At 38.7% G+C, this 16,579-nt stretch overlaps 1 protein-coding gene across 1 annotated transcript in view; it reads left to right on the top strand.

Moving 5' to 3' along the window:
* Positions 1–16,579, top strand: part of LOC102266332 (phospholipid-transporting ATPase ABCA3-like) — a 199,851-nt gene that overhangs the window by 47,095 nt on the left and 136,177 nt on the right. Inside the window, exons 8-9 of the mRNA XM_070362574.1 lie at positions 4,556–4,729; positions 10,770–10,951. Coding sequence (XP_070218675.1) covers positions 4,556–4,729; positions 10,770–10,951 — 356 coding nt within the window. The remainder of the gene's footprint in view (positions 1–4,555; positions 4,730–10,769; positions 10,952–16,579) is intronic.

Here is a 16,579-nt window from a genome sequence, read left to right as displayed (position 1 = left end):
CATGGACAAAAGAGCCTGGTGGGCTACAATTAATCCATGGGGTTGCAAAGAGTCAGACATGACTGAGCAACTAATACTTTCATAGCTGATTCCTTTTCCCATTGGTCTATATTTCTGTTTTTGTGGCAGTACCATACTGTTTTGATGACTATAGCTTTGTAATATAATATGAAGTCAGGGATCCTGATTCTTCCAGCTCTGTTTTATCTCTCAAGATTGCTTTCATTACATGGAGGCTTTTGTTTCTCCATACAAAGTTTTGGATTTTTTGTTCCAATTCTGTGAAAAATGCCATTGGTAATTTGATAGGGATTGCATTCAGTCTTTAGATTTCTGTGTTTGACTATGTTGATTCTTCCAATCCATGACCATGGGATGTCTTTCATCTGTTTGTGTCTTCTTTGGTTGCTTTCATCAGCATCTTGTAGTTTTCAGAGTACAGGTGTTTTGTTTCCTTCAGACCAGATCAGATCAGATCAGTTGCTCAGTCGTGTCCGACCCTTTGCAACCCCATGAATCACAGCACACCAGGCCTCCTTGTCCATCACCAACTCCCGGAGTTCACTCAGACTCAACGTCCATCGAGTCAGTGATGCCATTCAGCCATCTCATCCTCTGTCGTCCCCTTCTCCTCTTGCCCCCAATCCCTCCCAATATCAGAGTCTTTTCCAATGAGTCAACTTTGCATGAGGTGGGCAAAGTACTGGAGTTTCAGCTTTAGCATCATTCCTTCCAAAGAAATCCCAGGGCTGATCTCCTTCAGAATGGACTGGTTGGATCGCCTTGCAGTCCAAGGGACTCCCAAGAGTCTTCTCCAACACCACAGTTCAAAAGCATCAATTCTTCGGCACTCAGCCTTCTTCACAGTCCAACTCTCACATCCATACATGACCACAGGAAAAACCATAGCCTGGACTAGACGGACCTTTGTTGGCAAAGTAATGTCTCTGCTTTTGAATATGCTATCTAGGTTGGTCATAACTTTCCTTCCAAGGAGTAAGCCTCTTTTAATTTCATGGCTGCAGTCACCATCTGCAGTGATTTTGGAGCCCAGAAAAATAAAGTCTGACACTGTTTCCACTGTTTCCCCATATATTTCCCATGAAGTGCTGGGACTGGATGCCATGATCTTCATTTTCTGAATGTTGAGCTTTAAGCCAACTTTTTCACTCTCCACTTTCACTTTCATCAAGAGGCTTTTTAGTTCCTCTTCACTTTCTGCCATAAGGGTGGTGTCATCTGCATATCTGAGGTTATTGATATTTCTCCCAGCAATCTTGATTCCAGCTTGTGTTTCTTCCAGTCCAGTGTTTCTCATGATGTACTCTGCATAGAAGTTAAATAAACACGGTGACAATATTCAGCCTTGACATACTCCTTTACCTATTTGGAACCAGTCTGTTGTTCCATGTCCAATTCTAACTGTTGCTTCCTGACCTGCATACAAATTTCTCATGAGGCAGGTCAGGTGGTCTGGTATTCCCATCTCTTGAAGAATTTTCCACAGTTGATTGTGATCCACACAGTCAAAGGCTTTGGCATAGTCAATGAAGCAGAAATAGATGTTTTTCTGGAACTCTCTTGCTTTTTCCATGATCCAGCGGATGTTGGCAATTTGATCTCTGGTTCCTCTGCCTTTTCTAAAACCAGCTTGAACATCAGGAAGTTCACGGTTCACATATTGCTGAAGCCTGGCTTGGAGAATTTTGAACATTGCTTTACTAGCGTGTGAGATGAGTGCAATTGTGCGGTAGTTTGCGCATTCTTTGGCATTGCCTTTCTTTGGGATTGGAATGAAAACTGACCTTTTCCAGTCCTGTGGCCACTGCTGAGTTTTCCAAATTTGCTGGCATATTGAGTGCAGCACTTTCACAGCATCATCTTTCAGGATTTGGAACAGCTCAACTGGAATTCTATCACCTGCACTAGCTTTGTTCATAGTGATGCTTTCTAAGGCCCACTTGACTTCACATTCCAGGATGTCTGGCTCTAGGTCAGTGATCACACCATCGTGATTATCTGGGTTGTGAAGATCTTTTTTGTATAGTTCTTCTGTGTATTCTTGCCATCTCTTCTTAATATCTTCTGCTTCTGTTAGGTCCATATCATTTCTGTCCTTTATCGAGCCCATCTTTGCATGAAATATTCCTTTGGTATCTCTGATTTTCTTAGGTAGGCTTATTCCTAGGTATGTTACTCTTTTTGATACAGTGGTAAATGAAATTGCTTCTTGAATTTCTCTTTCTGATAGTGTGTAGAAATGCAATAGATTTCTCTGTTAATTTTGTTACCTGCAACTTTACGAAATTCATTGATGAGCCCTAGTGGTTTTCTGGTAGCATCTTTAAGATCTTCTGTTTATAGTATCATGTCATCTGCAAACAGTGAAAGTTTTACTTCTTCTTTTCCAATTTTTATTCTTTATTTCTTTTTCTTCTCTGATTGCTATAGAAAAATTATGTTGAATAAAATCGGTGAGAGTGGACATCCTTGTCATGTTCGTGATCTTGGAAAAAAATATTTTCAGCTTCTCACCATTGTGTAGGATGTTTGCCAGAGGTTTGTCATAAATGGTCATTACAATGTTTAGTTAGGTTCCCTTTATGCTGCTTTCTAGAGAGTTTTTACCGTAAATAGGTGCTTTGTTGTTCAGTTACTCAGTCATGTCTGAATTTTTTGCAACCCCATGAACTGAGCATGCCAGGTTTCCCCTGTCCTTAAACATCTCCTGGAGTTTGCTCAAACTCATTTCCTTGAGCTAGTGATGCTGTCCAAGCATCTTGTCCTCTGTCATCCTCTTCTCCTGCCTTTAGTCTTTCCCAGCATCAGGGTCTTTTCCAATGAGTCAGCTCTTCAGATCAGGTGGCCAAAGTATTGGAGCTTCAGCTTCAGCATCAGTCCTTTTTTACTCTCCCCTTCCACCTTCACCAAGAGGCTCTTTCTGCCGTTAGGGTGGTGTCATCTGCATATCTCATGTTGTTGATCAGATAAATAAGAAGGGTGACAATATAATTGTAACCTTTTCACTTTACAGGGTACTTACCAGGACTTTTGCCTCAAAGGAGAGGTGTGCAGAAGCAAGTGGGCACATGCACCTAAAAGGACTCCAGTGTTTTGCTTGTGTGGGCACCTGCCACTCTGCTCAGATGCAGCTGATAATCATATCTCCTCCCCGGTCGTGACTGCCCTAGATCTAGTGTCACACTATGTGTGCTGTGAGTGGGGCCAAAGAGTTTTTTCAGCTTGGACAAGGGCACACAGGCAACTGTGGGAAGCCCAGCATCCTTGCTGGTGTCAAAAGTCTGGGTTGCTTCTAGGACATCACTTGAGAAGGTGACAAAAATGGCCACCACCCACCTGGTCTCATCCCTGGGACTGGATCATCTCTGCATCCCAAGTTTGAGCCTTTAATCCTGACCACCCTAGCTCCAGTGCCACACTGCAGTGTGGAGTGAGCAGTGCTAGTGTTTTTGCTTGGCTTGGGCTGGGAAGTGTAGGGAGGTGGTCTCAGGAAACCCTGCAGCTGCTAGAGAATATGTTTCTCAGCCTTGCCTGGGGCAAGTGAGCACCTGAACATTCCTCAAAAGTGGAGTCTAGGCATCTCCAACCTTCTTTTCTGCCTCCATGGTTCTCCAGCCAGCCAACGGGCTTGTCTCCTCCATATAGGACCCGCGAGCTGGGACACCCAGTCTGTGGCTCAACCTGCTCAGTCCCCATGGCAAATATCTACCCATGCAATCTCTGATTCCCCTCCTAAGGACACAGATTCCACAACCTGATTGTTTTTCTTCCCATCCTGTCATATTCTATGAGTATCTTTCTTAGAACTTTGATTTTACAATAATCTTTCTACCTGTTTGCAATTAGTTTTCAGTGAGAATTATTCTACATGTGTATGTATTTTTTTATGTGTTCATGAAGGGAGGTGAGCACCACATCCTCTTACTCCACCTTCTTGATCTCCTGTCTCAATGATAATCTTGACAAAAATTCTTTTTCTAGCTTACAGGAGCCTGTATTTATGGACCTAATCATATCCAACTCTCAATAATTAACTATTTATTTAACTATTCTCTTTTGACTATCATGATGTAGATTGAAAGCATGTGTTAAAAACTTCACTATGGCTTATTATTCTGCCCATAATTTCAAACTCTAGAAACACTAAGGTATTAAATTTATATTAATGCTAATGATGTGCATTTATAATTCTCCAAACCAAGTAATAATGAATAAGTAAGTTTTAGAAATGAGAAAGGAACAAATGTAAGGGTGATTCTTTGTTTAAATGACTGCACATTTTTATCATATGTGGTAAATATCCTATACATTGTCATCCTATACATTAATTCATTCATTTAATAAATATTTACTGAACACATATTGTGTTCCAGACATCGGTGATATGAGGGTGAAAAAGATAAATTCTCTTCCCTCATAGAGTTTACATTCTTATCCTTTAGTGTATTCTTATGAACTTACTTATAGTTTATTTATCATTCATTAGTTTGTATATTGCTTTAAACTGACCTTATAATTTCCTTCTCATTTGCAGCCCGTTTGGCTGCTTCTGCTGGAAGCTTTATATATTTTGTGAGTTTCTTTCCATTTAATTCCATTGCTCAATACTATGGACGGATAAACCTTACCATGAAGGTAGCTGCCTGTCTCAGCCCAAATATTGCTTTGGCACTGGGGATTAAACTCCTTGTCAAGTTTGAAACAAAACGTAAGTGTTTGCCTTGCAAATTTTGCCTTTTCTATTTGATTCCTAAAAATGTAGAAAGAGACAGTGTGGGTGGGACTGTGACTAAAGAGGTAAGAACATACTATAAAAATATTTATTTCCGGATTTGTTTTTTTATTATGAAGGCAATTGTGTGAACTAACCTTCTATTCTACAACTTTCCTTATTTACCTAATAATATATGTTAAACCTCTTCCCACATAGAGATAGACTCTTTTCTTTTACAAAGCTGTTTAGTATTCCATTACAAAAAGGTATTATAATTAATTAACCATTCTTTATCAATGTATGCTTAAGAATTTTCCAACTTTTTGCTACTGCCCTTAATAGTATTCATATATTTTCTCATATGGTGTGAATCAGATCAGATCAGATCAGTCGCTCAGTCGTGTCTGACTCTTTGCGACCCCATGAATCACAGCACGCCAGGCCTCCCTGTCCATCACCAACTCCCGGAGTTCACTGAGACTCATGTCCATCGAGTCAGTGATGCCATCCAGCCATCTCATCCTCTGTTGTCCCCTTCTCCTCCTGCCCCCAATCCCTCCCAGCCTCAGAGTCTTTTCCAATGAGTCAACTCATCGCATGAGGTGGCCAAAGTTTATGATAATCTTCAAAAAGAGTAGATCAATTTATTGTCCCACCAGTAACACATGAGTTTTTCTACATCTGTTCCAATAATACATTATACTGCTGCTGCTGCTGCTGCTGCTGCTAAGTCGCTTCAGTCGTATCCGACTCTGTTCGACCCCATAGATGGCAGCCCACAAGGCTCCACCACCCCTGGGATTCTCCAGGCAAGAACACTGGAGTGGGTTGCCATTTCCTTCTCCAATGCATGAAAGTGAAAAGTGAAAGTGAAGTCGCTCAGTCGTGTCCGACTCTTAGCGACCCCATGGACTGCAGCCTTCCAGGTTCCTCCGCCAATGGGATTTTCCAGGCAAGAGTACTGGAGTGGGGTGCCATTGCATTCTCTGATACATTATACTACTCTGATGTAAAAAGCAAATATAAGGTCTTTATTTCCTGTAACTAATTTTCCTCCAAACTCAGCACTATTGTGCTGAAGAAAATAAATATAAGTCTAATTTAGTGATTTACTCAGGTTCTTCTGAATGAGCAAGAAGAGATAGAAAGCCTTCTTCAGCGATCAATGCAAAGAAATAGAGGAAAACAACAGAATGGGAAAGACTAGGGATCTCTTCAAGAAAATCAGAGATAACAAAGGAACGTTTCATGCAAAGATGGGCAAAATAAAGGACAGAAATGGTATGGACCTAACAGAAGCAGAAGATATTAAGAAGAGATGGCAAGAATACACAGAAGAACTGTACAAAAAAGATCTTCACGACCCAGATAATCATGATGGTGTGATCACTGACCTAGAGCCAGACATCCTGGAATGTGAAGTTAAGTGGGCCTTAGAAAGCATCACTAAGAACAAAGCTAGTGGAGGTGATGGATTCCAGTTGAAAGATGATGCTGTGAAAGTGCTGCACTCAATATGCCAGCAAATTTGGAAAACTCAGCAGTGGCCACAGGACTGGAAAAGGTCAGTTTTCATTCCAATCCCAAAGAAAGGCAATGCCAAAGAATGCGCAAACTACCGCACAATTGCACTCATGTCACACGCTAGTAAAGTAATGCTCAAAATTCTCCAAGCCAGGCTTCAGCAATATGTGAACCGTGAACTTCCTGATGTTCAAGCTGGTTTTAGAAAAGGCAGAAGAACCAGAGATCAAATTGCCAACATCTGCTGGATCATGGAAAAAGCAAGAGAGTTCCAGAAAAACATCTATTTCTGCTTTATTGACTATGCCAAAGCCTTTGACTGTGTGGATCACAATCAGTTGTGGAAAATTCTTCAAGAGATGGGAATACCAGACCACCTGATCTGCCTCTTGAGAAATTTGTATGCAGGTCAGAAAGCAACAGTTAGAACTGGACATGGAACAACAGACTGGTTCCAAATAGGTAAAGGAGTATGTCAAGGCTTTATATTGTTACCCTGTTTATTTAACTTATATGCAGAGTACATCATGAGAAACGCTGGACTGGAAGAAACACAAGCTGGAATCAAGATTGCTGGGAGAAATATCAATAACCTCAGATATGCAGATGACACCACCCTTATGGCAGAAAGTGAAGAGGAACTAAAAAGCCTCTTGATGAAAGTGAAAGTGGAGAGTGAAAAAGTTGGCTTAAAGCTCAACATTCAGAAAACTAAGATCATGGCATCCGGTCCCATCACTTCATGGGAAATAGATGGGGAAACAGTGGAAACAGTGTCAGACTTTATTTTTCTGGGCTCCAAAATCACTGCAGATGGTGACTGCAGCCATGAAATTAAAAGAGGCTTACTCCTTGGAAGGAAAGTTATGACCAACCTAGATAGCATATTCAAAAGCAGAGACATTACTTTGCCAACAAAGGTTCATCTAGTCAAGGCTATGGTTTTTCCTGTGGTCATGTATGGATGTGAGAGTTGGACTGTGAAGAAGGCTGAGCGCCGAAGAATTGATGCTTTTGAACTGTGGTGTTGGAGAAGACTCTTGAGAGTCCCTTGGACTGCAAGGAGATCCAACCCAGTCCATTCTGAAGGAGATCAGCCCTGGGATTTCTTTGGAAGAAATGATGCTAAAGCTGAAACTCCAGTACTTTGGCCACCTCATGGGAAGAGTTGACTCATTGGAAAAGACTCTGATGCTGGGAGGGATTGGCGGCAGGTGGAGAAGGGGACGACAGAGGATGAGATGGCTGGATGGCATCACTGACTCGATGGACTTGAGTCTGAGTGAACTCCGGGAGTTGGTGATGGACAGGGAGGCCTGGCGTGCTGCAATTCATGGGGTCGCAAAGAGTCGGACACGACTGAGAGACTGATCTGATCTGATATGGTCTTCTGAATGAGTCAGTTTTTCAGACGTCTCTTTCCTTCTCATATTCTTCAAAATAGTATGGATGGGTTTGGAAATTTATGAGATCTCTTATGATGGAGGGACATGGTGGCCTCAAATACATGTGGTATCTTCTGGATCTTGTATATCTACAGTAGAGTACCTAACCTGAGCTGCTTTATGGACTCTTACAAACTGAAGTGTGACTCTTTATGTTTGGCCCGCATCTGTTAGAAACATGGTTCTGGCTAGTAGATCTAGCCTTAAAAGTCCTCATTCAGTTCTCTGCCTTCCTCTGGCTCTCTCTGAGACTCTTTGGCCTTTATAAACACTTGGAAAGTTATACAAGCTCTGAATGTGGCTTTTAAGGTATGAGGGGTCAGTAACATCACTTCGGGTTTATTTATCTAGCTGCCTTACTCTGCCAATAACAATACCACCAATCATGCAATGTTGGATATTCCACATGATTCCACCTGAATATTTCACCAGGGTTTCCCTGAAATAGGAAAACCAAGGACCCATGTACCTGTCCTCTGTACCTTATTTTCCTTCTTTTCTTATGTGAAGTGAGGGGCTGCCTTTCCTACTTGTCTTCATTTTTAGAAGGGACATCCTTTTCAAATGAACATTTGCATTGCTGCTCCCCAGGACACAAAATGCCAGAACATTAGAAGATAAGGAGAAATGGACTGTAAACTGGGGGGTATTTCAAAATTTTATATCCTTTACACCATGGAATTACTTTATCTTTTATGCTAAGTAAAAAATAGCATCTAAATCTATCAATTTTAAGGGAGAAAAGGAAGGCTTTATTGCTACATAAAAGTATTTGAATTGTCTAAATGTTGTAAGTTGTTCAGTCGCTCAGTCGTGTCTGACTCTTTGCAATCCCATGGACTGCACCAGGTTTCTTTGTCCTTCATTATCTCCCAGAGTTTGCTCAAACTCATGTCCATTCAGTTGGCTATGCCATCCAACCATCTCATCCTCTGTCACCCCTTTCTCCTCCTGCCCTCAATCTTTCCCAGCATCAGGGTCTTTTCCAATGAGTCCATTCTTTATAGCAGGTGGCCAAAATATTGCAGCTTCAGCATCAGTCCTTCCAATGAATATTCAAGGTTGATTTCCTTTAGGATTGACTGGTTTGATCTCCTTGCTGTCCATGGGACTCTCCAGAGTCTTTTCCAGCACCACAGTTCAAAAGCATCAATTCTTCAGTGCTCAGCTATCTTTGTGGTTCAACTCTCACATCCATACATGACTGCTGGAAAAACCATGGCTTTGACTATACTGACCTTTGTCCGCAAAGTGATGTCTCTGCTTTTTAATACACTGCCTAGGTTTGTCATAGCTTTTCTTCCAAGAAGCAAGCATCTTTTAATTTCATGGTTACAGTTATCCACAATGTAAATAACTATCCTTAGACTGTGATTCATTTAACTTGTGTTCATGGTATCTTTTTTCCAAAAAAATTCTATAATGTAATCAGGCTTGTCAGTCTTTTCCTTTAATTTGTACACTTGTGTCATCTTTAAGAAATCCTTCAATACCCAGAGTCATAAAGATAATCCTGTATTTTCTTCTAAATTTTATATTTTTTAATTTTTACATCTGGATTTTCAATAAGCATAGAGTTGCTATATCTAATTTTATTTTTTTTCACATGAAAATCAAGCTTTTACAATAATTTATTGGAATGTCTATTGTTCTCTATTGCTTTTTCATTTCACCTACTTCACATCACCTTTCAATACATGCATGGATCTGGTTCTAGTGGTATTAATAGTTTCCATTCTTTTTTAGTCTCCTTTTGTGTCAATACCATGATGGTTTTACTCATTATAGCTTTATAATAAGTCTTAATATCTGTTGGTCTTGTCTTCATACCTTGTTGCTCTTCAGTCATTCTTATCACTTTGCTTACCTCTTGAACTTCAGGATAACTTTGCCAAATGCTATGAAAAATATTGTTAATCTTTAGTGGGAATTTCATTGCATTTATTGATTAATGAGGATTGAAGATAGTTTTCTCATCTGTGAACAATAGTCTAATCCAAATGAATAGCCAGTCATAGGAATATATATAAGATTTCTTTGTGGATACTTAGATCATTCTTACTTTATACATGAAGCATTAGAAAATTTACTAGGTTTAATTAGTGAATTTTCATTGGCTTAATCTGCAACAGAATTAAAACTAAAACAGTTTTAGTTTTCTGAGTTACTTTTGTGAAGTTATTTTATTAATCATTTGCTTTTTTTTTTGTATTACTTTTGTTTTTCAGGAACTCCTATTTTATTTTCAGTAGCAGAATTTCTCAAGTTATGATAGACTTCCTGAAGTTTGTATTGTGCATTCTTTTTTTTTTCCCTACATTTTCTAATGTACTGTTCATTGCCTCTGAGATGGCTTTCATTTTGATAATCACCTTTAATTGACCAAATCCTTTTTTCTCAGGCTAGTACCTCTGCTTATATAGCTTTCTCAAAGACACAATGTTTATGAACATTCTTCTCATAGTGCTGAGCTATAGGAGAAGGGCTAAAGTTGAAGGCAGGATGGGTTTCATGGGCCACTGTGTTTAACATCTTTCTTATTTGCATTAGGAGTTCACTGCAAGCCCTGATGCTTTTTCAGTTGTGCTACTTGTAATCTTTTGGTAACATGTTTTTCTCTTTCCATCAGTACTGTCAGCAAAACTTCTTTTTCTCTTCTACTTGGTAATCATCCTTCTCTAGTTATATTAAATGTTTTTCCAAATGTGTATATACTAATGGTTATTTCAGTGGGAACTTAAAATTAGAGGAAAAGTAGAGGGATAGTTTCTAATAGGTCTTTTTTTTTCTTGGCTTTTTGTTACTCTTCATTTTTGTTTTTTAGTCATTGACTTTATCTCAGGCATTCCTATTATTTTTGTAGATTTTCAAGGGAGGAGGAAAGAAATCAATGTTATTACATATTCCATCATTTTCTTGGATGAACTAATTACTAAGGGTATCAACATATAGATAATTCACCTTAGTAAAATTTAGATTATCAACCTTTTTTTCTATTTTGTTTTGTGTTTTGCTGTTTCAATCACAGAGCTGTCATCTATGGTATATATCTCCTTTTATTTCAGAAACTGGTGTGAACTGGAATAAGATTTGGACACCAGCCACCCTTGAGGATAACCTCACCTTTGGCCATATGATGGGAATGCTTGTAATTGATGCTTTCTTGTATGGCCTTGTAACCTGGTACATAGAAGCTGTCTTTCCAGGGCAATATGGCATGCCTCAACCATGGTACTTTTTTCTTATGGTGAGTTCTAATGCTTCTATTGTTGTGAAAACCATAGTCCTTATGAGCAAGGGCATGTACAGAATCGTTTGCGTACCATCCATACTGAAATACTGGCCATTTCTTGATATACTTTAAAGACCTTCCACATATGCAGATGAACAGTATGAATAAGATACTGAAACCCTGTACATTAAAACACTGTGAGTAACGTAGCCCTTCTTCAGTCAAGTAGTACATAATGGATTAATTTGGAGTATAAAGAAATGTAAAAGTGTAAAAATGTAAAAGTGTAAAATTGTAAAAATGTAAAAAATGTAAAAGTGTCTGTAAACTATGTTCCCTGTTAAGTTCATATGTGATAGTTTCTTAGATCCTGATGAGTGGAGGGTTCAGTTCAGTTCAGTTGCTCAGTCCATCTATGTGACCCCATGGACTGCAGGTCACGAGGCTTCCCTGTCCATCACCAACTCCCAGAACTTGGTCAAACTCATGTCCACTGAGTCAGCGATACCATCCATCTCATCCTCTGTCATCCCCTTCTTCTCCTGCCTTCAGTCTTTCCCAGCATCAAGGTCTCTTCTAATGAGTCAGTTCTTTGCATCAGGTGGCCAAAATATTGGAGTTTCAGCTTCAACATCAGTCCTTCCAATGAATATTCAGGACTGATTTCCTTTAGGATTGACTGGTTGGATCTCCTTGCAGTCCAAGGGACTCTCAAGGGTCTTCTCCAACACCACAGTTCAAAACCATCAATTCTTCAGCGCTCAGCTTTCTTTATAGTCCAACTCTCACATCCGTACATGATTACTGGAAAAACCATAGCTTTGACTAGATGGACCTTTGTCAGCTAAGTAATGTCTCTTCTTTTTAATATGCTGTCTCGGTTTGTCATAGCTTTTCTTCCAAGGAATATCTTTTAATTTCATGGCTGCAGTCACCGTCAGCAGTGGTTTTGGAGCCCAAGAGTGTGATGTCTGTCTCTGTTTCCCAGTTCACGTACCTCTGAAGCCTAACTTGAAGTATTTTGAGCTTAACGTTGCTAGTATGTGAAATGAGAACAATTGTATGGTAGTTTGAACATTCTTTAGCATTGTCAGAGGTACGTGAACTGAGAACTTCCAGATATATAAGCTGAGTTTAGAAAAGGCAGAGGAACCAGAGATCAAATTGCCAACATACACTGGATCACTGAAGAAAGCAAGGGAGTTCCAGAAAAATATCTACTTCTGCTTCATTGACTATGCTAAAGCCTTTGAGTGTGTGAATCACAAAAAAACTGTGGAAAATTCTTAAAGAGATAGAAGTGCAATACCACCTTACCTGTCTCCTGAAAAATCTGTATGCAGATCAAGAAGCAGCATTTAGAACCAGACATGGAACAATTGACTGGTTCAAAATTGGGAAAGGAGTATGACAAGGCCGTATATTGTTGTCCTGCTTATTTAACTAACATGCACAATGCATCATGCAAAATGGAAGACTGGATGAATCACAAGATGGAATAAAGATTACAGGGAAAATATCAACAAACTCAGATATGAAGATGATACTGCTCTAATAGCAGAAGGTGAAGAGAACTAAAGAGCCTCTTGATGAGGGTGAAAGAGTAAAGTTAAAAAGTGGCTTAACACTCAACATTTAAAAAACTAAGATCATAGCGTCTGGTCCCATCACTTCATGGCGAATAGAAGGGGGAAAATGGAAGCAGTGACAGATTTTTATTTTCTTGGGCTCCAAAATCACTGGTGACTGCAGCCATGAAATTAAAAGACGCTTTCTCTTTGGAGGGAAAGCAGAGACATCATTTTGCTGAGGTCTGTATAGTCAAAGATCCATATAGTCAAAGATATAATTTTTCCAGTAGTCATGTACACATGTGAGGATTGGACCATAAAGAAGGCTGAGCATTGGAGAATCAATGCTTTCAAACTGTGGTGCTGGAGAAGACTCTTGAGAGTCCCTTGGACTGCAAGGAGATCAAACCAGTCAATCTTAAAGGAAATCAATACTGAATATTCATTGGAGGGACTGTTGCTGAAGCTTAAGCTGCAATACTTTGCCACCTGGTACAAAGATCCAACTTATTGGAAAAAACCCTGATGCTGGGAAAGATTGAAGGCAAAAGGAGAAGGAGGTGGCCAAGGATGAGATGGTTAGATAACATCACTGACTCTATGGACATGAATTTCAACAAACTCCAGGAGATAGTGAAGGACAGAGGAGCCTGGCATGCTACAGTCCATGGTGTCGCAAAGAGTCAGACACAACTTAGTGACCAAACAACAACAAAATAACCCCTGAAAGTATGTAGCAGATTTCCTGTATCTCAAAAAGTAAACCAAGCTAAAGTGTTTTTAAATTTTTAGTGCCTCATTTTTTTCACATTTAGTGTTTTAATTTAGGTGAAATTCATATAACTTAAAATTAAAAGTGAACAGGTGATGACATTTTATACATTTACAATATACATGCACATGCATATGTGGCATGCTCAGTTGCTCAGTCGTGTCCAACTCTTTACAACCCAGAGGAGTATAGCCGGCCAGGGACAGAATCCTGGACGGTACCCCTCTGTCCATGAGATTGTACAGGCAAGAATACTGGAGTGGCTTTCCAGTTCCTCCTCCAGGGGATCTTTCTGGAGGTAAAACCCACGTCTTCTGTGTCTCCTGCATTAGCAGCTAGATTCTTTATCACTGAGCCACCCAGGAAACCCCATACATGCACAAATCTAGTTCCAAAATCTTTTCATCACCCAAAAATAAAATTCTATACTCATTAAGAAGCCATATCCCATTTTCCCCTATCCCAAGTCCCTAGTAATTACTAATCAGCTTTCTTTTTCAATGGATTTACCAATTCTGGATGTTTCATAGAAATAGTCAGTCAGTATGTGATCATTTGTGTCTGACTTCTTTTGCTTAGCATGTTTTTGAGGTTTATCCATGTTATAGTATGTATCAGTACTTCAATCTTTTTGATTGCTGAATAATATTCTATTGTATATACACAGAGGCTAAGTATTTCCTTTATCTAGTCATTCTTAGTTGGATGTAAAGGACATCCTATGACTATTGAGTAGTGATGCTATGAATATTTATGTATAAGTGTTTGTTTGAATACCTGTTTCAGGTCTTTTGGAACTATATCTATGAGTGGAATTTGGGACTGTACCTAAGCATGGTAATTTTGTGTTTAATGTTTTCAGTTTGGTGGTTTTTGGTAATTCTATGTTTAATGAAACCACTGAACTGTTTCTTTTTTTCTTTCTTTTATTTTACCCTTGAGGATATAAGGTATATCTTGTTTTGACTTGCATTTCCCTAATGACTAATCATGCTGAGGTCTTTTAATGTACTTATTGACCATTTGTATATATTATTTAGAAAAATGTCTATGCAAGTTCTGTGCCGATTTTAAAATGGGATTGTTTGTCTTTTTATATATTCTGGACACTAGACTCTTATCAGATACATGGTTTGCAAATATTTTCTTCCATTCTGTGGGTTGTCTTTTCACTATCTTGACAGTGCCTTTTCATGCATAAAAGCTTTACGTGTTGATTAATCCAATTTACCAATTTTTATTTTGTTACTGTGAATTTGGTGTCATATCTTAGTAACCATTGTCAAATATAAAGTCTTGACAATGACAAATATAAAGTGTCTATTTTTTCTTCTAAGAGTTTGGTGATTTTTATCACTTATATTTAGATCATTGGTCAATTTTTATTTAATTTCTGTGTAGTGTGAGGTAGGGATCCAACTTCAGTCTTTTGCATGTGGATATCCTGTTCTCTTCACAACACTATTTGAAAAGACTATTCTTTCCCTATTAAATGGCCTTAGCACACTTGATGGAAAAGATTGATCACAGATGTACTAGTTTATTTCTGGACCTTTAATTTTATTCCTTTGGCCTATATATGTATCCTTATAACAGTACCATACTGATTTGATTATTGTATATTTATAGTAAATTTTGAAATTTGAAAGTGTGAATACTCCAACCTAGTTCTTCTTTACCAACATTGTTTTGGCTGTTAGGGGCCTCTTGCAAGTCCATATGAACTTAATGCTCAATTTTTGTATTTCTCCAAGAATGTTCATCTAAATTTTTATAAGAATTACATTGAATTTGTTGATTGTTTTAACTAATATTGCCAGATTAAAAATATTATTTGTATGTCTTATTTAAATTCTTTCAGCAAAGTTTTACAGTTTTTTCTGTACAAGTCTTTCACTTTTCGTTAACTTTATTCCCAAGTATTTTACTATTTTGGATTCTATTGTAACTGGAATTGTTAGTTTTATTTTTGTATTGCTTGTTGCTTGTATATAAAACTACAGCTGATTTTTGCATATTGTTCTTATACCTTGCACCTTTGCTGAATGTGTTTATCTCTACTAGTTTGGGTGTGTATTCTTTGGGGTTTTTTTTAATAAGTAGGATCATGTCATCTTCCTTTCCAATTTGAGTGCCTTTTATTTCTTTTTCTGCCTCATTGTTCTGACTGAATCTCCCAGTACAGTGGTGAGTAGCAAAAGTGAAAGTAGGCCTCCTTATCTTGTTCCTGATATTAGGGGAAATTTCACCATTGAATATGATGTTATCTATGGATTTTTTAAATAAAACTTCATATCATTTTGATATCATTTAAAATTTTTTTATTTTATTTATTTTTAAATATAAATTTATTTATTTTAATTGGAGGCTAATTGCTTTACAATATTGTAGTGGTTTTGCCATACATTGACATGAATCCACCATGGGTGTACATGTGTTCTCCATCCTGAACCTCTCCTCCCACCTCCCTCCCCATCCCATCCCTCTGGGTCATCCCAGTGCACCAGCCCTGAGGACCCTGTATCATGCATCGAACCTGGACTGGCGATTCGTTTCACATATGATAATGTACATGTTTCAGTCCCATTCTCCCAAATCGTCCCACCCTCACCCTCTCTCACAGAGTCCAAAAGACTGTTCTATACCTCTGTGTCTCTTTTGCTGTCTCACATACAGGGTTATTGTTACCATTGTTCTAAATTTCATATATATGCATTATTATACTGTATTGGTGTTTTTCTTTCTGGCTTACTTCACTCTGTATAATAGGCTTCAGTTTAATCCACCTCATTAGAACTGATTCAAATGTATTCTTTTTAATGGCTGAGTAATATTCCATTGTGTATATGTACCATAGCTTTCTTATCTATTCATCTGCTGATGGCCATCTAGGTTGCTTCCATGTCCTGGCTATTATAAACAGTGCTGCGATGAACATTGGTGTATATGTATCTCTTTCGATTCTGGTTTCCTTGGTGTGTATGCCCAGTAGTGGGGTTGCTGGGTCATATGGCAGTTCTATTTCCAGTTTTTTAAGGAATCTCCACACTGTTCTCCATAGTGGCTGTACGAGTTTGCATTCCCACCAACAGTGTAAGAGGGTTCCCTTTTCTCCACACTCTCTCCAGCATTTATTACTTGTAGACTTTTGGATAGCAGCCATTCTGACTGGCGTGAAATGGTACCTCATTGTGGTTTTGATTTGCGTTTATCTGATAATGAGTGATGTTGAGCATCTTTTCATGTGTTTGTTAGCCATCTGTATGTCTTCTTTGGAGAAATGTCTATTTAGTCCTTTGG

Source organism: Bos mutus, chromosome 25 (assembly GCF_027580195.1).
Source record: "Bos mutus isolate GX-2022 chromosome 25, NWIPB_WYAK_1.1, whole genome shotgun sequence".
NCBI classification, from domain to species: domain Eukaryota; kingdom Metazoa; phylum Chordata; class Mammalia; order Artiodactyla; family Bovidae; genus Bos; species Bos mutus.
This window is presented reverse-complemented; position numbering and strand designations above follow the sequence as displayed.